The following is a 23450-nucleotide window of genomic DNA, read 5'->3' as shown; positions in this document are numbered from 1 at the left end:
CTTCACGCTCCGGAGCGTGAAGCAGGGTGGGGACGGGGCGGGCGGGGCCGCCGTGGAGCCGCTGGCAGAGATTCCGGTGGCCGAGGAGACAGGACTGCAAGCTCGCGACCATATTCTAACGCCAGCAGTGGAAGAGGTAGCGACAACTGGCTGAAACGTTGGGAAGAAAGAGCTTCAAATTCTACTTCTTTTAGAGATGCACACGATCGTCGAGGTTCAGGCAGTTGGGGGACATCATCGGTCGGTCGTGGCCCTTCGACGGCTGATAGCGAAAGAAGGAGAGACGACGGGGCGGTCTGGAGAAGTGGGGCAGAAGGAAGCCGGCCGGGTCGAGAGAGAGGAGGCGGAGAAGACGAGCGGGTGCCTCGGCACTCGTATGATGAGTTTGATCGAGTGTATCCATCTCATCTCGGGGAGAATAACCATCGAGATAAGGGAGGAAGGGGCAAACACAGCGGCCCAGGGAGGGGTAGAGGAAGAGGACCAGGAGAAGGTCGGACAGGAGCAAGCCGCGGAGGCTGGAGCGATGAAGAGCGCGACGAAAGAGTGGACGGAGCTCAGGGCCAGCCGGAAGGAGGGGCGAGGTGGGTGGTATCTCACGCTGTTCCGTCTCGTACTTGTCCGTTCACCCTCCCGTGTTGTCAATCCGCGTTTTCCACGATCCCGTGCAAGCCTGCGTGTTTCTCCGCAGTTCTTCAACGTGCACTTGCTAGGTATGCATCTAGTCAGCTCAGTAAAGTCCCGACAACGGTCCCATTCCGAGAGCACTACCTCATTCGCGTTTAGACTGTTGAAGTTCCAGTGATGTTTTCCCGGGAGGTGATCGACACAGCAGCATGCGACATCCCGCGCTTCAGACTCATGCCCAAGAGTTTTCCGCTTCACTGGTGGCGTGGTGGTGTCGTTTTTTGCAGCTGTCTCGCCTGTGTAAGTTTTGCCTTACAGGTGTGTTCTCCTCTTTCCTGTGTTTCTTTATAGACGCGGCCCAGGCTCAACGCGTGAAAGCGGGCCTCACCATGGAGTCCAGCCAGCAGTGCCAGTGCACTTCAGCAACAAGTATCCTGCTTTACGTCCTGCTGCTATCGAGACGTTGATTCAGTGGTACAACCGATTCACATGCCCTCTGAACTCTGCGCCAAATGCCGGTGCCGCTGGTCAAGAGACGCCGAGGTCTGAGGCAGCTCAGTCAGGGCCTGGTGCGAGTTCATCAGCGGCGACAACGTGTACAGCCGTCAGCGAATCAGCTGCCGCTTCTCCAATCTCTTCTGCCACCGACCGCAACCAGAACAGGGACACTGCGGCGCCTGAAAACAAGACTACTTCTACAGAAGCTTTTTCAGATTTGTCATCGTCTTCAGTGCAACAGGCTGCTTCCTTCCCACTGTCCGACGTGGAAGGCGCCAGGGACGGAGGTGCCGTGCCGGTGTTGGAGCAGAAGTCAACTGCAGTCTTAGCCGGATGCCTACACCCGGGGCCGAATGAGAGTCGAGACTCCGTCAGGCCTAGCGAAGAGGCAGCTACACAAGGAATACTGACTGGAGAACGGTCAGCGACTGACGGAGTCGCACCGAAGACAGAAGGGCCCGTTAGCGAAGACAGCAACACTACAGCAGCAGGAACCGGCCTCACAGGTGAAACCCCTCCGCCTCAAACAGATAGTACAGCTGGACAAGAGGATGCCGTCGTTAAAGAAGACATGAAATGTGGAGGTGAGGGGACCGGATCACTAACAGCATTGCCGGGAGGCACCGATAATAGTCAAAAAGAAGTTGAGAGGGATCCTGGACACATGGCTCAAGACCACAGCACGAGGGAGAGCGATTCGGACGGGCCTAAAAGCGAGCCAAGACAGGAGGTAATCTCAAGTGGGACGGAAGGCCTGACTGCGGGAGAGAATGATAAGAGTGCTGAAGCAGTCACCCAAGGAACAAGCGGAGCTGAACAAGGCGGAAAAAGCGGCACCCAAGAAGAAGAGATGAAAAAAAGAAACGAAGTGGCAACTGCAGAACTCAAATGCGAGGGGAAGACAAATAAGGACTTCAGGCATGAGGCGTCTCCTGTAGAGACAGAAGCGACAAAGTTGAACGGAGACGCAACATCAAGCGCGGCAAAGGATGGAGGAGACGCGGAGAAAACGTGGCCACATCCAAAGGCAGCCCTGGTGTTGACGTCGCTACCTAATCTTCGGGTGTATGCGCTTCACCGAATGATCACAGCGCATTACAAAATGCATGACGCTACGCCCCTTATGCTTCTCCTAGGTAAGGAGTAATGTGCTCACACCCACAAAATATATACTCGCTGTAATAACCGCCTTCTGTCGCACCCATTCTTAGTGTTTCATCTGCTGCGGTCTCTTTCTTTGTTCGAGAGTCTTCCGGAGTTCGGGTCTGGAGTGGTGATTTCTACATTCGGCGGAGACTCTGCAGTGATGACACTGTTGGGTTTTCGGGCTGCTGGTCGCCAGGCAGACGGTTGTTCTTTCGCGCTTTCAGATAACAGAAAGAGTAGCGAGCTGTATGCTGACTCATCTAGTTTTTCTTTCGTCTCCAGTCTGACTCTACATCACCTGCACCCCCCAGCTCGTCTTGTCCGTCTTTTCTTGCTGTTTTGTGCAGCCGTGTGTCCCTCGACAGGTCGTTGTACCGGCTATGGTATCGTCCTCGTCCAGTCGCTTGCCTCCTTGGAAAAAGTTCTTCGAGCGCCCCTTTTCGTGTGGCGGGCAGCAGGGGGAGACGGTCGTGAAGGCGGCCGCGTAGTGCCCGATCCCCCCTTGTCGTTGAGAGGACACTGCTGCGACGCATGCGAACAATATCTTAAGAGACGAGAGAAAGTCACCACAAGTATTCCTGGTTCTTCTGTAGCTGCTTCTTGTCCGCAGTCGTCTCTTACCCCCCCATCATGCCGTGCAAGTGGTGGTAGCGGTCGACTGTCGTCCGATAAGTGTCAGGTAGGGTTGTCTAAAGATCCTGCGGGACAGTTTAGTACGAGTGGTGTAACCCAGTCAAGTGACTTTGAGAGAAAGGAAATTTGTACATCGATCCCTGGACGAAATAGTGAGAAGAGCGGATCTTCCCAGACATCAGAAAAGAGAGACGGGGGGGCAAGCCGAGGTCCACCGGGGAATCGCGGAAATTACGACGCCGCATCGATGGAGAGACTGGCAAGACTGACCTCCGGCGGAGATGGAGGAGGTGGTGCAGGAGGACCACCAAGGTTTGAGGAGTCGAGTGACAGGAAGAGAGAGCCATTGTGCGATCGTGCGGTGATGATACACCTGCTATTGGCACCAACACTTCAGTTTCAGTTCAATTCCCGGCTCCAGTAAGGCAATGAATGAGGCGATTGGCTGCTGCTACTCCCTTTCGCTTGAACTTCTAGGACATATATCCCAACAGTGATTGGCTGCTATGTTGTAGACCTCTACATTTGTTTTCTCCCTCTTCTTTTTATCTTTCTGGCTGAGGATATCTCTCCGTACATACACCTGTGTATGACCGAACTTGACCAGTCCCCCTCGGTGTCCGAGGAAGGTGACGTTGGTCTAAGTACACTTTGATGCTGTTGTGTCTCCCATCCTTACACCTTTTCTTGCGTCCTGTTATACTTAGACACCCAGTTCGTGTATTCGTATCAAAGGTGTCCAGTACGGATATAAGTATATATTTATATATACAGAGAGAGATAGATCTGCGGACTGGACACGGAGAAGATGGAACCGAGTAGAGCTGTACGTATATACCGATCCCATCTTCGTCTTTCTCCTTTCCGAATTTCAGCCTGTTGCACTGATTTCTTTTTCACGCCCGGTCCTTAAAATATCCATGTGATCTAGGCGATGCGGTGTTTCCCGAACCCCACGAAATAGCAAGTTCCACCTTCAGCCGACCCAGCTATCGCGACGTTTTCGTCTCCGCTCTAGACAGAACCCGTCCTCAGTAGTAGGCTTGCGTCCTGTAGCGATTTCGTGTCTTGTCGTCTTGAAGAAGGGTTGGCAAAAGAAAACAACGGCTTTCTTCAGGTTGGCTAGACAAACACTGCTTTTAGAGACTCCTTCTTCTTCAGTGTTCACCTGCGGAGTCTTGTTCAGTGTCGTTGCGCCAATGTGACGGATAGAGCATCAAGACTGTTTCTGATAACCTTGTCTCTTAGTATGTCATTCTTTCTCTTTTGTGTCTGTTTTTCTTGCAACATCTCTTTATTTTCTTTGTTTCACATGGGTTCTCTTCTCTTACACCGGGTGGTCCAGTCTTTGTTTCGTCATGTGTTGATTTGTATTGGCTAGCTCGTGTGAACGGATGGACGCTGTGGGTAGACATCCCTGATTGGCTGTGATGTCTACTTGTTAGGGAAACGACAGCTCCGAACACATGGTCACGAACATTTTTCTCTTCTTTATGGATTCAACTCTTCAAGAGTATTTTGACGCCTCCTATTCTTTCGAGACCTCCCGTTGTCTCTTCTGCCGGAGCGCAACAGACGTATATCTCATCCAGAGAACGAGGGGACAGTCAAGAGAAGAAGGCCTACGAAGAAGGAAAGAATCAATCAGAGGAGTCGGGGTGGTTGTCTTCTGACGGGGACGCTGTTGTTCCAGTCGACTATAAGTTGTTGCAAAAAGGAAAGCGATATCCGTGGCGACCTCTCGAGAGTAATCGGAGCATTGCTGAACTGGAGAGGAAGAATTCTTTCTCCGCTGCTACCATGTCTCTGCTACATACAAAGGTCTACACGACAGCCAAAGTACGTGGACATCTTTGTTATAGGGAAACTATCTCTAGGCAGCGGATAGATCCGCCTGCAAGCAGCCCTTCTTGTTTCTGAGAGAGATATGTGTCACTATGAAGCCATCTCATCAGAGATTTTCATAGACACTGGAAAGCAGAGAAACTCACCTCTCTCTTCAAGTGTATACATGGTTACAGATTGTGTTCGTACCAGCGCTTTGGTGTTGATACCTGGGCATAGAGTAGTGTTCGAATGTCCACCCGAATGAAGTCACGCTGACCGACTCATCACTCTGATCTCCAAGAAGCATAGAAAAAGGTCTATATGTTGTAAGAAGCCTAGAGTAGAATCAAAGCTTGGCTCAGGGTGCTAGTGCAGCACATCTGACGACAGTACAGCGAAGAACGACGATAATGGCACCACGTAGCCCGAGCATGCAAATACATATACATATATATATATATATTGAGAGAGAGAGAGGTAGGTAGGTATATGTATAGGCCTTACTTACATGGGTGTACGTGGGTTACAAGAAGGTAACAACGGACTTCGGTGGAGACTTCAGTTTCTTATTGCCATCGGATAATTTTCTTCAAGCCATGAGACATGGATGAGGAGACATCCCCGGTATATCACGTCCAGTAGAGCTCAGGAAATTGCAGTGCTCTCTTCAGTTCATCTTCAGGCTATTCGCTTGATTCGTTTCCTGGTGTATTTGGTGATCTGTGAGTTGTTCTCTCTTTTATCGTCAGCCCTGTAGTGAAGTGTTTCTTACGTGTAGATGGCGAATAGATCGAAGTGGTTGTGTCTAAGCGTTTCTCGGCTTGATTCGAGATTCTTCACTGCCGACATCATCCTTCGCATTCATTTTTCCGAACCGCACACTTCCTCTCTCTGAGATATGACCACAAACTCATAACAAGGTTAGGCATCGTGTGATAACTCCCTACTCTTAGTAACATGGGGGAAGATCAAAACTCAACTGCAATTGTCGGTGAACGGTAAAAGGAATAGATCGTCTTTGTCTGTCTAAACTAGCAAGTTGGAAGTCTATTCTTACTTGTCTGTATGGACACACCTGAGGCGTCTGACCGGTGTTCTTTGCACAACTAAGTTTTAAGAGAATTTCTTTCTCAACGGTACAAGGACCTCTTTTTTGTGGGCTGCTGTTTTGATGCATGGCTCCAGACGGCTTTCCTGATTAGATCAGTTGTATGCGTGTGTGACTTCGTTCTTTGAACAGCGTCTCTACTTCAACTTGCCCCATGCTGCTGTTCGCGGTCTTTTGCTTAAGGATGCGGGCCTATTACGCGATACACCCTTCTACGTCACTGATCCTATCAAAGCAGAAACACCACGTCCCGACAAGAAACGCCAGCGGCATCAAGACAGTGGGACGGATGGAACTTGTAAGAAGGAGTTAGAGGGGAAGCCTGACTTAGTTGTTGCAGATCCAAAGGAAAAAAAACGTAACTCTCCGTCAAGCGACAACAAGGAAGCTGTAGTGAAGGAAGGTCAACTCTCCGGGAGTGGTAGTAGTCTTTCTACAGGACAAGAGGAGCCTTCTAAGAGATCTCCCGAAGGGAAAACGCCTGTGACAAATCAAAGAGACTCTGAGAGTCTTAGCGATGCAAATAAGCACAGCACAGCACCTGTTAAGAGTGAAGAGACTAAGAACGCTAATGGCGGAAAGCCCCTCACGGAGAAGACACCTAGTGTAGATTCAACACTCTCCATACCTGCTGGCGAAAGGGGCATCACCTCAGATACCTCCGGTGGTGCCCAGACACCAAAGGAGGAGATGAGGACCGAGCAAGTAGAGCATAGGGGTCAACAGGCGGACGAGAATGCCGAGAAGGAGAGACAGGAGATAAAGAGACTAAGTGGCAAGAAAGAAGACGACGACGTGACGCACAAGGGCAGACACGAAGACAGCAGTATCTCTACGGAGAGTGTGAAAGAAAAGGAAGAGAATGGTTTGCGAGGAACCAAGAGACCGAAAGAGGATGACGTATACTTATCCCGTCTTTTCGAAAGTATCAGCAGAGACAAACGCCCTCTGACGTTTTCCATGCGGGATGACGACGGCGCTTTCTATAACATCGAGCCTCTTCCGAAGATCATGGTGAGGTCTTACTGTCCTCTTCCTGTGATACTTTTCCTCGAGTGCCTAGACACTATGGAAAGTATCTTGCCTTTCTTCTTGAGAATCAAACATGTTTGCGATATTTATCTCTCCGTTTCAACTTTTCAGCGGGCCACATTCTAGCGAAGAAGAACAAGAAGAAGCACTGTCGTCTGTCTGTCGAGCCCAGTGCGGCAGGGAGAGATGATCCGTTTCTCCTCGCAAGTAACAGCAGTCAGTGTGTTCGGTGTGTTTTCTCAGGATGACTGGTACCCATGGCATGTGAAGTACTTCAGTGCTTCATCAGCCACCCACAATAGCCCGACGCAGGTTATCGCTGATGGCTTGGAGGCTCTCCTTCGTCAAGTTGTCGGTATGACGCGAGGGGTTCTGACTTTTAGAAGAGGCATCTATGGTAGAAGACAGGATAAGAACATGGACGTAAAATATAGATGAGGAAGACGATCTGTATATCTGTGTTACTACCTGCATAGTTACAACGTCGCGACGCCCAAAACACGTAGAAAAGATTCTATGGTATGAGTCATCTGGAATGACTTCAAACGACAATCCACATGTCCCACCTCTAAAGACAGAGAGCATGAACTCTCAGTCACATTCAATCAACGGAATACGGATGTACATGTGCCGCCAGTCTCACCGACGATCATACATGTAGCGAAGACAGCTTATTCTCTGTTCTATCGTTGCACAAGCAACAGCGTGTCACTAGGGGGGTACCAGGAGTCTCTTTTCTTTGGAGGTTGACCTCTCTGGTCGATGTGCTGGAGATTCCGTTTACGGACTTCTCCATAGGATACCTTCCTGTCACGGTAAGATGAAAAGAAGGATTTCGTTAGCGTGGGAATGCTGTGAGCCAAGGTGGTCTCTCCCCTCTCGCTTCGGCTGATTCTTTCGGATAAGGCGAAGGCACCTCTACGTGTGTGATGTGTCGCGCGGTCTATTATGTGACATTATGCGACTCACCTCATGGAAGTCAGAAAAGCTTCGGTTGAGTGAATTCGTGAAGTGTAGTGACATATACCTAACTCTGTCTACTTGCGACTTCCTACGCATAGAGAAAGATAGATAGATACATGTATGTGTATTGCACCGATAGATTCTGCGTGCCTAAACGTCTTGGTTGCCATTGTTCTGCATCTGTCGTTGTTGATGTGTGACCTTTTGTTCTCTAGAGGAGCAGACATACCCAGTGGAGTATCTTGCCTTCGAAGGCGTTCGCTTCGTCAATCAGTGGGTTCTTCCACCTCCTGTGTCTCCTTCGACGCCAAGCGTGTTGCTCCATGCCTCGGCCTCACCCGATGACAGCAATAGGGCGATCGAGGGGATCGACCGAGCTGAGAGCTGCCCGCGACGACACCGAGTCTGGGGTGAAGGCATCGAGAAAACTATCCTCTCGCATGTATTGCTGGTACAGGGCTTGCCGAATGCTCCGACTCAGTTCACAGTCCAAGGACTGGAGAAGTTCCTCGTTCGTCTCTGGGTAAGCACAGGAAGGCAAACAATGAAGAGAGCGGTAGATCTAACTAAGAGTACTCAGGCATAAGAAGATGAATGCCAGTGCCATGTAGTGAAGAAGAGGGAGAGCGAAAGAGCCGAGATAGAAGTGTCTTCATTGATCAAGAGCGCGGAATGACTGAGACAGAAGAAGTCTGCTTACCCACGAAGGAACTGTCACGCTGAAAGGAGGCACTTGGTTGTGTGTATATGCTGGTGTTGCCTTGTATATGTGACGAGGACAAAGATAGGGGGAGGGGAGGTGGGCGAGCAAACAGAAAGCTTTCCGGTGTATCCCAAAGGGTGACGGATTGCGTCACCGTCTCTGCTGCATTCGAATCCTGAGCGATCATGTTTCGAATCGACCCCGAGAATGTCCCGCGTTGTTCACCCGCATACCTTAAGGGCGGGAGATGTCTCTTTTTTATCTTGTTCTCTTTACTTCCTCTTTCTTCTATACTGGAACTTCTTCTTGTCTCTTCTCTCATCCCCATCCCGATGTGAGACCTTCTTGTCTTCACTGGATGCATGGTTGGCTTCTTTCTCTCCTTTGCTTCTTATTCTTGTTTGCCGGCTCTAGAGTACACACGCAATCCCAGAGGGAGTGAGCTGGTTTTTTCACCGCAATCCCTATGTCTTCAGCGATCCGCCTTAGTTGGGACGTAGTGTTTTCTCGTCGTCTAGCTCCTGTGCATGCTCAGGGTTCTTACTTGCTGTCGAGGGCTTCCGAAAAGTCTTGCCGGCCTTCTTCTTCCTCCGGTGGCACCGCCGATGGTTGTTCGTCTGCCTTGCCTTCGACGTCGTCTGGAGGGATAGAGACCAAGGCAATCGATGTGCTGGAGCAAGAGCTGTGGGGGTGGCAGCTCTATGATTTCCCAGAGACGCATATGATTCGCGGAGATGGTAAGCAGATCCTCTCAGATCAGCCGGTGGTAGTTTACTGAAGGCGTAGGGAAGGGACGCAATTGTCGTGACGCCCGAGTTTGCAGTCACAGCTCTGACTCTGGGGGCCTTCCTTTGACTTCTCTTAGAGAATTCTTCGAAAGAACAGCACCTCCGACTCTCTTCAGCAGTAGTGGCGGTATAGAGTAAGCTCGCATTAGATAAATGGCGATGCATTTTTGTTGCTGTTCATTCGTTTAGTTTTTTTCCACGCTCAAGGAACTCGCCGGGAAACATCGATAAGGAGCAGTAACAAGGCGGCGGTCACTCGAGTGCGGGACAGATGGTCTCGTAGTGGGGTCAACAGGTGGAGATACACAGCAGACGAGCATGGTTCTGGTATAGTGTGTTGCAGTGGCTGATTTCGCGTAACTAGGAAACTTGCTGTTGTGTGTCTAAGGAATCAGTGGTACTCTGTATACGTATCCTCTCCGCTGATGTACCCGATACGCTTCGATGGCTGTGAGGCTGCGACACGTGAGGTGGGAGACCCAGGCTTTTGATGGTTCTGGCTCATCTTCTCTGTTTTTCGGCAAGTTTTGGAGCCGACCGTTATCTCTTCTGCTGCTATGCCTAGCGCCTGTGCTTTGCTGAATGCATGAACGTATACAAGCAACATACACTTGTAATCATTTCGTGTGTTGGATTCCCCGATCAAGAAAATAGCGACTGTTAGCGCATCTGTTGCCACGTGGCTTCATACGTGTGCTTTGACGAGGCCTTTTCTGTCTTGTCTATCTGGGATAGGTTATCTCTTTCTACCTTCCTGCATGGATGCCACCAAGGCTCTCGAGCTTCTATCGACCTGTGCTCTCCCCCACCATGGGGTTGCATCTTCTGATTTCCTCGCTTCTTCTGTTTCTTCCTCTTCGCCTTCTGCAAAGTCATCTTCGCCAGCACGTGGTAGAGTGGGTTCTTCTGCTTTAGAATCAAAGTCAGGACTCGCTCGTCCCGCTCCTGACTTGTCCCCAAAGACAAGGAAGGGATCTCCTCTCCAGTCGGACGGTCAGAAGTCGGGTGATTCTCTATATCCGGTTGCGTTGCCTGTACCGCATCGACTGTCACACCCTGCTGCTCCTTATCTCTTTGGAGTTCTCCCGTTTGAGGTGTCCGTTTACTTGAAACAGCGTGATCTCCCTTTCCTTGCGTCGCTGGTCAACACGGTTCTCCGTCATTTTCTTCACCGGTGCGCTGCTGGTACAAAGTGTTGTTGTGGCCTCGGAGGATTGTCAGAAGGAAGCCCCGGGAATGCTTCATCAAGGGGATCACGTTCAGTTGTCTGCTGTTGCTGTCCTGTGTGCGATGGAATGGATGCACACATGAATGACGATGACGACAGGTCGAAGAATGAACTTGCTGTTAGTACACCCAAATGTGAGGGTCCCGGCACCACACCGTCAGAAAGACTTGCATCGTTATTAGTCTCTCCTTGTTCTTCCTCTTGTCCCTCGTCACCATCACGTCCAACAAGGACACCCCCCCCACCGACTTCGAGTTGCTCGTGCTGTTGTTGTGTCAAGGAGGAAGATGCTTTTCTCTCTGAAGAAAAGAAGCTGAAGCGTCGACGCCCTGTCCCCTTAGGAACGGCACAGGTAGCTCGAGGCTGGCTAGCAGGAGTTCCCCCCTTGCGTATACGTCCCGCATTACCCTTTCCTCTTCCTTATGCTCCTGCTATCAAAGAAAGAAGCCCAAAAGGGGAACCCACTGCACCCTGTAAGCCGGAGGAAGATGCTGATACCGACTTCCGTCCTGCTCCAACATGTGGCGCAGAGCATCTTGTTGAGAGTCTTTTCTTCTCTCCTGAAGCTTTCTTTCAGTTGCCGTTCTTCCATCCGTTTCTTAGAGTTTGTGCTCCCGACCAGATAGTGAGAGATCAGCATCACCCAGAGGAAGATTTGCAATCGAAAACTGTTGAGGAAGAGGTACAAGACGCGCAGGGAGATGATGAAGAGGAAGGGGAAATGGAAGAAGAAGAAGATAACAATGAGCTTACTGCCTATATACAACGGAGGGAAAATCGCTGGCGCCGTCTCGGACTCGAAGCCATGCGTGAACTTGAAGAAGAACAAGAAAACGTGAACCTCGGGTCAAACAAGAGGTATTGCCGGGGAACAACTAGTGAACAGGCAGCAGCACGACAGACTGCGTTTCATCCTCTTGACGTACGTACACCTCGAGCCACTGACTCACACAGTGAGGACGGTCCGGTGAAGAAGGAGGAGAAGGTGACCTTTGAGGCCGTCAAGCTGGAGTCGACGACACCGGACGAGAAGAAAGAACCTTCCGAAATGAGGTTATCTGTTGGGGTGAAAGAGGAAGAGGATGAGCAAAGAGAGAAAGCTGGTCTCTTGGGGAAGATTCATCAGGATCCATCAAAGAACTCTTCCGTTTGTACGAAGGGGCAACAAGGCAGTCCCAACGGAGGGGAGGAACTACCAGCCGAGACGGGGCTCACGAGGAAGAAAAAGCTCCTTCTTAGGCTTGAAGCTCGCCCCACCCTTGAGGATGCTCACAGGCTGCGCGTGACACCTGAAGGACTACAAGCATTAGAGCGAGAGGGAAAGTTCAGGTCGGAAAAGAAAGATAGATCAGCTAGCCTGGCTCTGCTTCCTCTCACTCTCTCCGTGTAAATACGCCCGTGCTCATGTGTTGTCAGGTTGACATTCAGAACGACGCAAGTTCCTTAGTCACGGAAAGGCAAAACAACATAAACTGGTGCCGCTAGGTACTCGAGGTGACTTTGATAGATGCGAGCTTCTGTACAGACAGGGTGGGCTCCTTCACTGTCTCTCTCGTAGCCCTTTCGCGTCTTAGTCGCACTGTAGCTTTGATTTCTGCAATTTCTTGAGTGGCACGTGCCTGCCTCAGGGTGTTTGGTACCTCCCGGGAATTCCCTGTGGTGTCGATGCGCCCCCCCGTCTCTTGCTGGAATTTGTCTAGACATGGCTTGTCCTCACCACTGTTTTATCGACAGTTCCATGTACGCGCCGAGTTTCTCCCTAGTCTGCACCCTGCTGTCATTTGGAATCTGCTTTCAATCCTGGATCTTTTGTCGTATCTGTGTGTCCCTGTAATCGCCCGGATTCTTCTCCATTGACATTTGCTCGTTCGTGAGTATGGCTGGTTTAATGGATGAGACGTCTGTTTCCTGCATGAGGACGTCCAACATGCCGTAGAACATTGAGTGGAGACGGCTAGAGGTGAAGCCATATCTGCGGCGGCACTTCGGTAAAGATGTAGGTAGATTGAACTGCTGCGCTTGCTTCTGCTTTCCGTTTCTACTACAGTGTTATGAATATATCGACTTGACTTGCAGTGTCTCGGTCTTGTTTTGGATTAGAGAAGATCGATCTGTATGCTTGTTTCCTTACAGATTCCTTCCTCTCTCGGTGCTCTTTTTCACTCCTCGATACCGGTCAAGTTTCGTACAAGGATATTTCCCGTGCCGACCACAGGAAGATCAAGGGCAGTTCTCGCCTCGGTCCCCCGACATCCAGTGTACTGCTCGTGATGGAGCATCGCCACCCTTGAAAAGAGGGGTTCGTGACGAAGCCTCAAGAGACACTACGGAGCAACACGATCAAGCAGAAAGTTCTGAAAGGACAGTGGACCACTCCTCAGCATCGGTGGGGCCAAGTAAAGAAGGAAGGCAGCAGGAAAAACAAACTCAAATTCAGAAGTCCCGCGGCGGGGACGAAATTGGAGGGCCCACTTCCGCTATGAAACAATCAGATCTCCCTGGGTTCGCCTCTCAAGTACCCAGTAAAGATGACAAGGGGAGGCCGCAGGAAGACGGAGGCGACAGCCTCCTGACTCCGACGGAAAAAAACGAAGCAACTAGTTTTGCGGAACAACTGTCGGATGACAAACCACAAGAAGGTCCGAAAGATGAGCAAGGGGGACTACCACTGCAGTCACCTCCTGCTGCTGCTGGTGCTGTTCCTCCTATCACACTAACCGAGATGTGTACTCCGGTGTCGAATGTTCCAGAGTCCACCGGCGCCTCTCTGGAGTTCCTCGGCCCCCGGGGGCTCGAAACCAACAACAGTTCAAATGAGGATTCGGCTGTGCTACCTGTCATTGGAGAACCTCGGGGCTCCCAGCCGGCACCGCCAGTCCTGTCTTCGTCAACAGCTCAGATCCCTACTGACGCGAGTCAGTCACAGGATCCAGCGGGCATGGAGATAGAAGACAAATGCGCTCTTTCAGGTGATGTCACACAGGGTGGGAAAGACATAGAGAAGAGACTCGCACAGGTGTTGCCTCAGGATGGAGATAACGAAAGGACGCAAGCAGAAGTCAGCACCGACAAATTTGCGGAGGAGGGGAACAATGGAGAAAGTGGGAGCAATGCCGAAGTGCCAGAAGAGCTAACGGAGAAGACGGGAAATCCCCAGGAAGCATCGTGTATAGAGAGGCCTCATGAAGCAAATGTTGCAGCAGCCGAAATACATTCCACTGGACTCTGTTCCTCTAATGCTGCAACCCAGGAGACAATCATTCAGAACACGAATACAGCTCCTACGGATATCCCTGCTTCCGTTTCCCTGGAGGAAAATCGTGTGTCGCTCGATCAGAAACACGTTCCAGAACGCGAAGGGTTTGTAAGCTCTGTCGTGGCCCATGAGGACTTGCCAGATGAGCATGACCCCTCCGAATGCTGCACAACGAAGCAACCCCCGCTTCAGGCAGAACAAGATTCCACAGCAACGGAACCCCAGCCAGGCTCGCCTGCTTCCGGACACTGAGTCCAATAGTAGAGCGGGCACTGTTGGCCTTAAGTCCACAGGACACACGAGAAAAAGCACCGGATAGGGTATTGTATTCCGCGTGTGATGGTCAGCACGGGAGACCGGTGTCGACATTTTTTTCTGTCAGCTCCTCAGTGGGAAGCAAAGGCGGAACAGTTGTCAGGCAAGATGAGGGCCAGGAAAGCTGGTTCTTTGATTTAGCGGTGCCTCGCTTCTCACGAGTAATGGCTTTTTTTGCCACCGGCCAGCTGTGGTTTCAGTGCACTGCGGGGGCTTCATGGCGTGACGTGGAGACAGTTATAGCTGTCATCTGAAAGCCACAGCCGAACGTACGCGGGCGTCGTGTGTGGGGTAGTCGCCGTGGTAGGCGGTCGATCAGTTCGGGTGCCGAAATCACTTGTAGAAAGGAACAGGGGGAGCTAGCGTAAGCAGCCTCCGAGTGTTTGTGAACCACGGTAGGGGGCGCCGCCGATAACCGCGGGCTCAGGGCCAGCCCGCACGTTACGAGCAGCACCATCGTTTTCCCGACTTCAGTCCTAGCAGCTCTGTTGGCCTCTGCGTGGTCCGCAGCGTGCGGAGTTATACGTGTGGAACTATACGTGTAAAGCGTTGGCCAGCTGCGGGTTTTGTTGGTGAGAGATTGATCGATTGTTGCGCTCGAGTGTTGGGGATGAATCTCCAGGGCGTAGGTTCACTCACTTCGAGACGGTGGGTTTTCGGTTCAGTCCGAACTGCGTTTCGTCTGATGCTTGGAAGTGTTGTACAGAGGTCTTTTACTCGGTTATGTAGTAATGGCCCGTTTGTGGTGTCGGTGCAGCTTTTCCGGTGTAATTGTCTCGGTGGGAGCGCGCCACTGTCGTTAGCCTCTACACAGTACTCGATCGCCGGTGAAATTCTCCGGTTCGCATCCCACAGACGGGATGCGGAGTTGTGAATGTTAAGCCGGTCCATGACCAGTGCAGGCCCAGCCCGAGCGGCTGGCTCAGGTGGCGGCGGTCGCTGAAGTGATACGTCAGTGAAAAGTCCGCAGAAAGGTTCTGAGGTGTTTCTCGTGTTTGATAAAAAGCCCCTGGTCGTTCTGAAAACTTTCTCACTCGTACTTTTCCCGAACAGCAGGCATACTCAGCACAGCCCTCGGTCAGGGGCGCTGTGCATCTCTCAGCAGTTTTCGAGATCTCGCCAACCCACCTGAAACATCTAAATGAAGGCTCAGCTTCGGCAACGGCAAACGTTCATAACGGCTCTCGGGAACGACATTGGTCACTTGGGCATGCGATTCTGGTATGTTTACGGCGTGGGGGGAGCTGGCTTAGCTATTGAATAAACGTTCTTAATACAATCAGCCGTGTCGCACTGCCCTACAAAGTAGCGTACACTGCATTTGACAGTCGCAGCCCCTTCATCTTGTGTGTGGGATCTGAAGCCCAGAACGCCAGCCCGTCACGGCAGATTCAGGATGGCTGCGTGAACTGCTGGCAACCCACCGCAGTACGTAAAAATTTGCAGGGGGCACAAGCCCCGCCAAGGAGCCGTGGGCCCCAAACGGGTCTCGCAAGTAAGCAGGTTTCGGCAGGGCGGGCAGAATCACCGATACACCCAACTTTTCAACGGGAGAGGCACTCCTTCCGGGAAAAAATAGCTGGTGAAACGCACCATTCTATGCGCGCTGATGAACTTCGCTGATCCAGTTTCTGTACTCGAGGGTGACCCTCCCTTCGTAATGTTTCTGCGGGAAAAAGGACAGTTACCTGTTCGTTTTCACACGGAAAATTTGTGGATCTCGCAGCTTCCGTCCCGTCTGGAAGGCAGAGTGGGGCTCCGGGAGCACCACGCCGTGTTGTAATACGTACTGATCTCGACCGGCCAAGTTCTGGTGTATTCCCAAGGACGAGCCGCGAAATCATTAAGGCGTCCCTGTCGACCGTTACCGCCGAGGGCCCACCGGGCTGCGTGCGTGCAGAAGTGGGCTGCATGCGACAGTGTGAGTCCGGATTTGAATAGGGCAGCCGTCGCTACTGGTATGGCTGATCTGAGCAGGTCGCTAGGAGGGTGCTGTTGGAATCTGTCAAATGAGCATGGGACTGAGAAGCCCTGCTGCCCTCTCCCGAGATGCATGAACAAGCGGACGAATCCAAAGTGCTGGGAAGCAGAGACGGGCCGGACAATCGCAGGAGCCAAGAAAGCCCTCATGAGCTTGGTGTTGCTGCACTTGTCGTTGATCGGCCTTTACTCTTGTTCTCTTTGGCCGGCTGAGGCGATAATTCATCGCTGAGTCTGGATAGTTGCTGCTCATTTTGCTCTTATCGCTTGGATCGTCGCCTTTCAACAAAATACCGGGCTTACAGACCCCAGTAGAATTTCCCCTCGGTAGCGCAGTACTCTGTCCGAGTGCGCCTTCGCTCGGTTACGCATTCAGTTTGGAATGAAACACTTGTCTTCCTCAGCCGTCGGCTGCTTTGTTGCGAGCGTGGCACGATCTACGAGCGGCTCTACCTCGTTCACACAGTCCGACAAGGGGAAGTGCTTGTATTCATGGTATGCCGGGCGACAGCCGGCGCTTCATCCACGGTGTCCCGCGACGTGCACCGCGCTTAGTCAGGCGACTTGAGCGTGTCGCCCTGCTGATTGACTTGGTCTGGTGGTGACTAGGGTGTCGAGTAACACAGCTATCGCTCCCACATAAGCTTTCGAATGGTCTTTCAGAGCTTCATCAGACGAATGGAGGATCGTTAGGCACGAGGAGAGGCATAAAGATATAGACAACCAGAAAAGCGCCCCACTGTTCTCCAGAGCCTTACAGCCTTGTCGAGTGGTGTCCGCACGAAACCTGACGAACCCACAGATCGACAACTGGTAGGACTGGTGCCAGTTTGGAGCCCGGTTTGTATGGCTGTCAGGCATTGGAGGCCTGTTACTATGCCTACGTCGTTTCGAATCTAACCGCTAGACTTCCGAGACCATCGCCTCTGCTGCGAATCCTCTCCCAAGTGGGTTCCCGGGTGGTTGAATCCCGTTCCCCACTAACCAGCAACTCCTCCATTTTCACCTGCTGAAGCTACCTGGACTTAATCAACACGGTTCTGCCGCATACGCGGTCCTATAATCTCGGAGTCTGTAGCACTAGCAGACAGCAAAGCTGGGTTCTCAAGTTCTCGTTGCCACCATGAGCACAGCTTTTGTCCGCCCGGATGCTGTCAGCCCAGTGGAGCAGCCAGTCGCTGCAGCTGACAACGCGCTGTTGAAAAAGCAGTACGGAGAGTTCCTGCGGTTGCAGATGGAAACATCTCGTCGGCGCCAGATGCTTGAAAAAATGGAACGACAAAGCCGTCTTCCCGGTCCTATCCTTTCCTCTTCTCATCAGGCATACAGCGGCCGAGAAGATGCCAATCAGTTCGCTTCCCGGGCTGCCACGTTCGCTCCTACGGTTGCGCGTCCATCTAGCCTAAGCGCACCCTTTCTGAATCCCACTTTCCCACAGACCGCCGTCACACCAGGCCCGGGTGCAATGCCAGCCTGCCCGTCCGGCTTCACTGGTGGCTGTACCGTTGCACCCTCAGCCCTCAACCACCTTTGCTCTTTCTTGCCGTGCTCAGCTTTGGGACCCATGCCGCCCTTGTGCTATACTTCCGGCACTGGACCGGCTGTTGCCTCTCCATACGCGCCACAGTTCCTTCATCCGGCACAAACGATGGTTGGACCGCTGCAGTCCGCCTACGGGCTCGTGCCGTGTCCCTGGCACCCCGCTGCGGCTCCGGTTTTGCCGTCTCGAACGTTAGACCAGCCTAGAGGGCCTTGTGGGCCGGCGGAGGGACAATACGGGCCGGGTAGGGCGAGAACGTCAGACGAGGAGACGAGTTCGCCTAACGGGACGCTCGAAAATCAAGTAGCAAGCAGCGACACGCATCCGCAGATTTACCCGGCCAGTACGTGTGTCGGGAAACCCTCCAGCTACACAACAGGTAAGCCACTTGAGTCCGATGTCTGTGGACACTGACGGACACGCAATGAAAGTGTTGGTGACCGGCCGTATGATTCCTCAACACGTGCCAGCATTCTTTATTCTGCTTCACCATCTCCAGTTGGTCACCGAACACTGTTGCGTAATCCGCTCAGAAGGCAGCGGTCTTACGCTGGAGGAACAGGAAGCGCCTGGTGGCCGCCTGCTACATTCTGTCCAGCCGTCTGCTGCTCCTGCCCCGGAAACGGGGGTTTGGGCACGCGGTCGGGGCTTTCCAAGATCAGAAGACACGAAAGCGCAAGAAAAGCGCGAATATAGAGAGTTCTTGAAGGTGCAAATCGCTTCAAGAAAAGAAAGGGAACGTGCCCAGAAGGCAGAGGAACTCGGAGTAACAGTGCTGCCAGATGCCCCAGGATCCGGGGCGTCCGGTGGCCCCGTTCAGCCGGGTTCTAACAGTTTGAAGCGCGGCCCAGGCAGCGCCTTCCCCCCGAAGAACGAAGGGGGCGAGCATCCGGACGGACCAGAACTCGGAAGAGACTGGAAGAACGATGACGACATCGAGAAAAGAAATAGAGAAGCAGCTGAGGAACGTCTGAGGCAGCGGAGGGAGTATGGCGAGTTCCTTAAGAAACAAGTCGAACTCAAGAAGCTGGCGCAGGAAATCGAAAAGGAAAAAGAAGCGAAAGAAGAAAGAAGGAGACTGGAAGTCGTCCGTCAGATGGAGGTGCTGTCCCAAATTGACGTCTTAGGTGTGGCGTGGCGGAGACAGCCCCCCGTTCAGCCAGCGATCCAGTTGGACTTGTTAAAAGAAGAAACACGAAAGGAGCAACGGCCTTCCTTCTCCGGGAGGGCAGTCTATTGCATCCTTTCGACTTACTCAGGAGCACTTACGCTGCCGACGCTCACTGCGGTGATGCAAGTGCCAGTCACTGCTGGCGCATTGCTGGCTTCAACCTGACGAACTCGGGGACGCAATCAGGCTGCACAGAGTCGCTGTGTGCAACACGTTCTAGGTTCGTTATGTAATACCAATTGGGCTTTCTGTCTGACCACAGAGTGGCTACGAGCCGTCACCGCGGTCCCGAGGTTTCCAGTTCAGTTAGTGACATGGCTACGCGTACGCGCTATGCGGGGGCGTCGGTTTGCAGGCAGCTGCAGGGAGGTCACTTCTTGCTTGTCCAGCCAGTGTTAGCTGCCGCACACACTAACCGCTGTCCAAGTCAGATAAGTTCCTACGCTCATTCTTTATACTATGCGAACAGGCTAGCTCCTCTGCAACACGCTTTCGTGGGAATCTTGCCCGCGCGAAGAGCCCCGCAGCAGTGGGGTTTCCATACAGACGTAGCGATGCCTGCGGATGGCTACATCTGGTGCTTTTTGCTTTCGCTCAGCTGGACGAACTCAAGTGCGGCCGGCCGGAGGCTCGCCGACTGGGCCACCCTCATGCGAGTTTGCAGAGAGGAGTTACAGCGGTCACACGTGTCCCTTGCGATGCTCTCGGCGGTCTCTCACACGCTGCTGATGACGTGTGGAGCGGTAGCGCCGAGGATTCCGCCGCCGCCAAGCCAGCTGAGGCCAGGGAGAGGAGCTCTAGCAATGAGGACGTGCAACAGCGACTCTCAAACGCGGCTGCAGAATCTGGGGCGCCTGATGGAGCCCGGAAAAATACCCCGGCGCCACCCTGGCTCGACAGGGATTTGCAGTCCGGGGTGCGAGCAGCCAGCACCAAACAGCTTTACCAGCTGGCTCTGGACAGACAGATCAAGGAGAAAGAGGAGAGGAAGGAGAAGGAGAGACAGCAGAGATTGCTCGAGCAGGCAGAGGAACGACGGCTTATGGACGAGGCCTTCGAGCGCGAGAGGCGCACAATGCGCGGCCGCAAAAGTGTGTTAAAAATCCTTGAAGAAGATAGTGTAAGTGAGAAACCGAAGTGTTGCTCCACGTCGTAGCGCGCACGTACCGCAGCCAGGACAAGTGATTCAAACGGGCAGGCTCCTCAGAGTTCCGCGAAAACTGCGGTAGTTCACTTGGTTTGCCGCCTATAGAGGACGTGTTGTTGTACAACTTTCCTTGAGTTTGGGCTTTCCGCAGGAAGCTGTACGAGCGTCTCTTCGTCCGTTCTCCGTGGATCCGCCTGCACCGAAGACTTCGGACGGACTTCCCTATCCTTCAGCGTCAGCGGCCAGCACAGTGGCCCTAACTCCTCCCCCGCATGACCTGAATGGTCCAAGGGATAGTCCGTTAGATCGCAATCCGAGGGACAATCCCGGCTGTCAACCAACACCGGGACTCCAAAATTGCACGAGCCAACGCGCGGAGAGCTGTCGTAGTGCGACGGGATTGTGCGGCCCAACGTACTGTTGCCATTCTGCCCACACCTGCGGTCACTGTTCGCCTTGTCATTCCATGTCTATGGCGTGCGGGTCTCCCTCTACGAGATGTGCAGCCCTGGGCAGCGGCAGTCAAGCAGATGCAGGAGCTTCGGAAGCAACAGCTCGTGAGTTCGTGGGTTCGAACCTTGAGGCGGTCAGAGCGGAAATCAAACGGCAGCAAGAAGAACTAAGAAGTATGCAGCTGCAACAGCAGCTGGTACAGCTGCAGCAGCGGCTGCAGCAGGAGGAGCTTAGCCGGACACTTTTAACCCTCCTTGCGGGAGACAGGAACGCTGGAGGCTCGAGGAGTGGAAGTACAGCTGCTGGTGCATCTTTCTTACCTGCCCCACTTCTCCAGCTGCTCCCTACATTCGTCCGGTCGTGTGGAATTCCAGAGAACGAGCGGGAAGCAGTAGCAAAAGTCCTACTTACTCTTTCTACTGAATTAGACTCTTCCGGGTCAGGGAGCAAAGGAGACGACGAAATCCAAGAAAAAAGCTCTGGTATCGGCTCGCTGCCTAGCTGCCCCACTCCGGGGCAGCTCGCCACCGTCATTGCGCGGTTGCTGAAACAAGGTGAGCGGCAGGATCAGATGCAGAAAGGGGAGCCTTCCCGGTCGGAAAATTCCGAAGACGCAGATGGAGGCTCCAGGCCGGAAAATGGAACACAGAGTGGTGGGCGAACAAGTAGGGGGCGGAGTGAGCTCTCTGTCAAACTGGAAGGCGCACCAGATGAAGGAGAAGAAAAGCAGCAAGAGATAGCAGCAGGGCTCGACAAACAATTAACCCGGAGCCCCCCTCTCCCGGCAATGAGGAGGCGTGGAGAAGACCGCATGGGCCGTCAAGGAAGCAGACGAAGTGCGAGACCTAGGACTGCAAATAGTCGCAGCACGGATGGGAGAAGGGAAGAGGAGGAGGAACTGGGAGGAGGAAAAGCCCGCTCGCGATTCTACCGAGTCAACGAGGTGATTGACAGCTTTGCTCGGTCTCTGAAAACCGAAAGCTACCAGACAACTCTCAGGCAGTCTTCTTGCTATTCCTCGTGTTCTTCCTCTCCCTCCTGCGCTTCGTCGTACTGTCATATTAAGGGTGGAGACGACAGTGACGAAGTGCCCTCAGAGATGTACGACCTTTCCATTTCCACAGACTACTCACATGCATTGGGCAATAGTACGGCCTCGCTGGCCTTGCGAGTATCTTCAGCAGGGTCGTCCAGAAGACGATTACAAGACTTGCGGGCAGCCGGATTGTCGGATTGCTGTCACCATTCCCACCAGTCCTGTTGTAGCAGGGTGGAAGGGAGGGGATCAGTGGATCCTGGCGTGAATTTGGATAGACTCCCTCATGCCCTTCGTGGCCGGTTTCTCGCTATCCGCGAAAATAACAATCTGAACGCACCTACCTTCTGCGCGGAAGATGACGCGCGAAGCGTCTGGAGCTCTCCTGATGAACCTGTCTCACCGCCTGTTGCTGCGACGTGCGACTTCCTACGTTTCGTTCCGGAGCGGGCAAGCCCGGGGGTGCTCCGTAGGTGCCTCAGCCTCGCGCCGCGGCCTCCGAACATGGTGTTAGGTGTTGCGCCGCCGGCTCCTTCGCTAGAAGCACACCCTGCAGATGGCATACCAGGACCTGGGGCTGACCGTCCAGCGCGCCAACTAATGGGACTATTCTGGGACCGCAAAGCGAATGCGGAGCGGCTTCGTAGGGTAGGACAGCCTCTCACGATGGAAGACAGGTTCAAAGCCAGACTCTCCTGGGAGGCTGACGCCAATCTGCCGTTGGCTCCGGGTGAGCGTGTGGCAGCAGCTGTGGCAAACGCGCTCGACGGGCCGCTCCAGGACGAGAGTGAACAGAAGAAAAAGAAGAAGGATGACAAGAAACCCAAAAGGTGGAGCATTCTCAAGGGAGCAGCTCGACTCGGCACTCGTTTTAGTAAGAGGAGGATAAGTTTCGCCCCCACGACCAAAGGAGAACCTCAGGCAGGCCACACCCAGTCCAAAGAGGAAGAGAAAGCTCAGGATAGTCGAACAAACGACAAAAACCAGCAAGAAGATGAAGGAGGAGCGCAAGACGCTGAGAAAGAACCTCTAGCAGGCAATGACAGTGAAAGGCAGCCAGGCAAAGATAGAGATTCTTCTGGCAACACAGGGACACAGGAACCTCCCCCATCACGCGGTGATTTTGGGGGAACCACTCCTCCAGATCTTTCTCGGCCAAACACCGGACCAGCTCCAAACAATGCAAATAAGAAAAAGAAGAAACAGTAAAGAGACACACTCTTGACTTTTCTTCGCGGTGTATATATATATATAGAGACAACATACATATACATGCATACATACGTACATACATGCATCTGCAGACGCAGTCCGCGTACGTGGCTGCCTTTTGCTCATGCGGGCTCACGGTCGACGTGGTAGCTCACCCAGTATACTGGCGTCCTTCAGTGCCCTCCAGCTGCAGGGACATCGCGGACTGTCTGCCCTTAGTTGCGTGAGGGCTCAGCGGGCTGGTCTGGCTACCAGACGTTGACTGGAGCTCGACACCCATAGTGCTGTTTGGCAAACCCGATGGCGCCGACTCCTGGATGTGTCGGTCTTCACATCATGCCCGGAAGACTTCACAACACCTCTGCCCCCTGCCCGCCGCCCAGAATACTGTGCTGGGTCTAGTGCAAGGAGTTTTCCTCGGGCGAGGGCGGCAAGGACCACATCTGCCCCGTAGCCACTATACCCAGTGTAGCATATAGTTTCGTGACCAAAGGTTTTCGACTCACTGGGGCGGTTCCGCTTCACACACCAACTGAGGCAGGTACGGAACCCGCAACTGCTGACGCTACCTCGTTGATGACACTCAACCCAGGACCCAGGATCGAGCGCGCTTAGATGGTCAGCTTCTTTGAAATCGTACACGGCTCGTTGACGAAGTTACACAAAGGAAGCCTCCTGCGACTGCTAGGTTGCGCGTGTGGTGTCATGCACGGATTACTATGACTGAGTACGCGCACAAGACGCCGCAACCGGCGGAGGCGGCATAGGTATGGGGCGCCATGGACAT

General features: G+C 53.0%; 2 protein-coding genes across 2 annotated transcripts in view; both read left to right on the top strand.

Annotated features, from left to right (window-relative positions):
- Window positions 1-15335, top strand: part of CSUI_005557 (uncharacterized protein) — a 19812-nt gene extending 4477 nt beyond the window's left edge. Inside the window, exons 4-13 of the mRNA XM_068065729.1 lie at window positions 26-584; window positions 979-2261; window positions 2619-3324; window positions 4350-4743; window positions 5972-6853; window positions 7115-7226; window positions 8050-8357; window positions 9073-9274; window positions 10061-11882; window positions 12687-15335. Of these exons, the coding sequence (XP_067922290.1) occupies window positions 26-584; window positions 979-2261; window positions 2619-3324; window positions 4350-4743; window positions 5972-6853; window positions 7115-7226; window positions 8050-8357; window positions 9073-9274; window positions 10061-11882; window positions 12687-14061 (7643 nt within the window). The 3' untranslated portion in view covers window positions 14062-15335. The remainder of the gene's footprint in view (window positions 1-25; window positions 585-978; window positions 2262-2618; window positions 3325-4349; window positions 4744-5971; window positions 6854-7114; window positions 7227-8049; window positions 8358-9072; window positions 9275-10060; window positions 11883-12686) is intronic.
- Window positions 15336-17227: 1892 nt separating this feature from the next.
- On the top strand, window positions 17228-22660 carry CSUI_005556 (uncharacterized protein; the record flags this gene model as incomplete). Its single annotated transcript, XM_068065728.1, has 4 exons — window positions 17228-18023; window positions 18178-18764; window positions 19414-19935; window positions 20114-22660. The coding sequence occupies 4 exons, from the start codon at window positions 17228-17230 to the stop codon at window positions 22658-22660; spliced, it is 4452 nt and encodes a 1483-aa protein (XP_067922289.1).
- Window positions 22661-23450: the final 790 nt, after the last annotated feature.

The sequence above is a fragment of the Cystoisospora suis genome (genome assembly GCF_002600585.1).
Source record: "Cystoisospora suis strain Wien I chromosome Unknown contig_2677, whole genome shotgun sequence".
Lineage (NCBI taxonomy): Eukaryota > Apicomplexa > Conoidasida > Eucoccidiorida > Sarcocystidae > Cystoisospora > Cystoisospora suis.
This window is presented reverse-complemented; position numbering and strand designations above follow the sequence as displayed.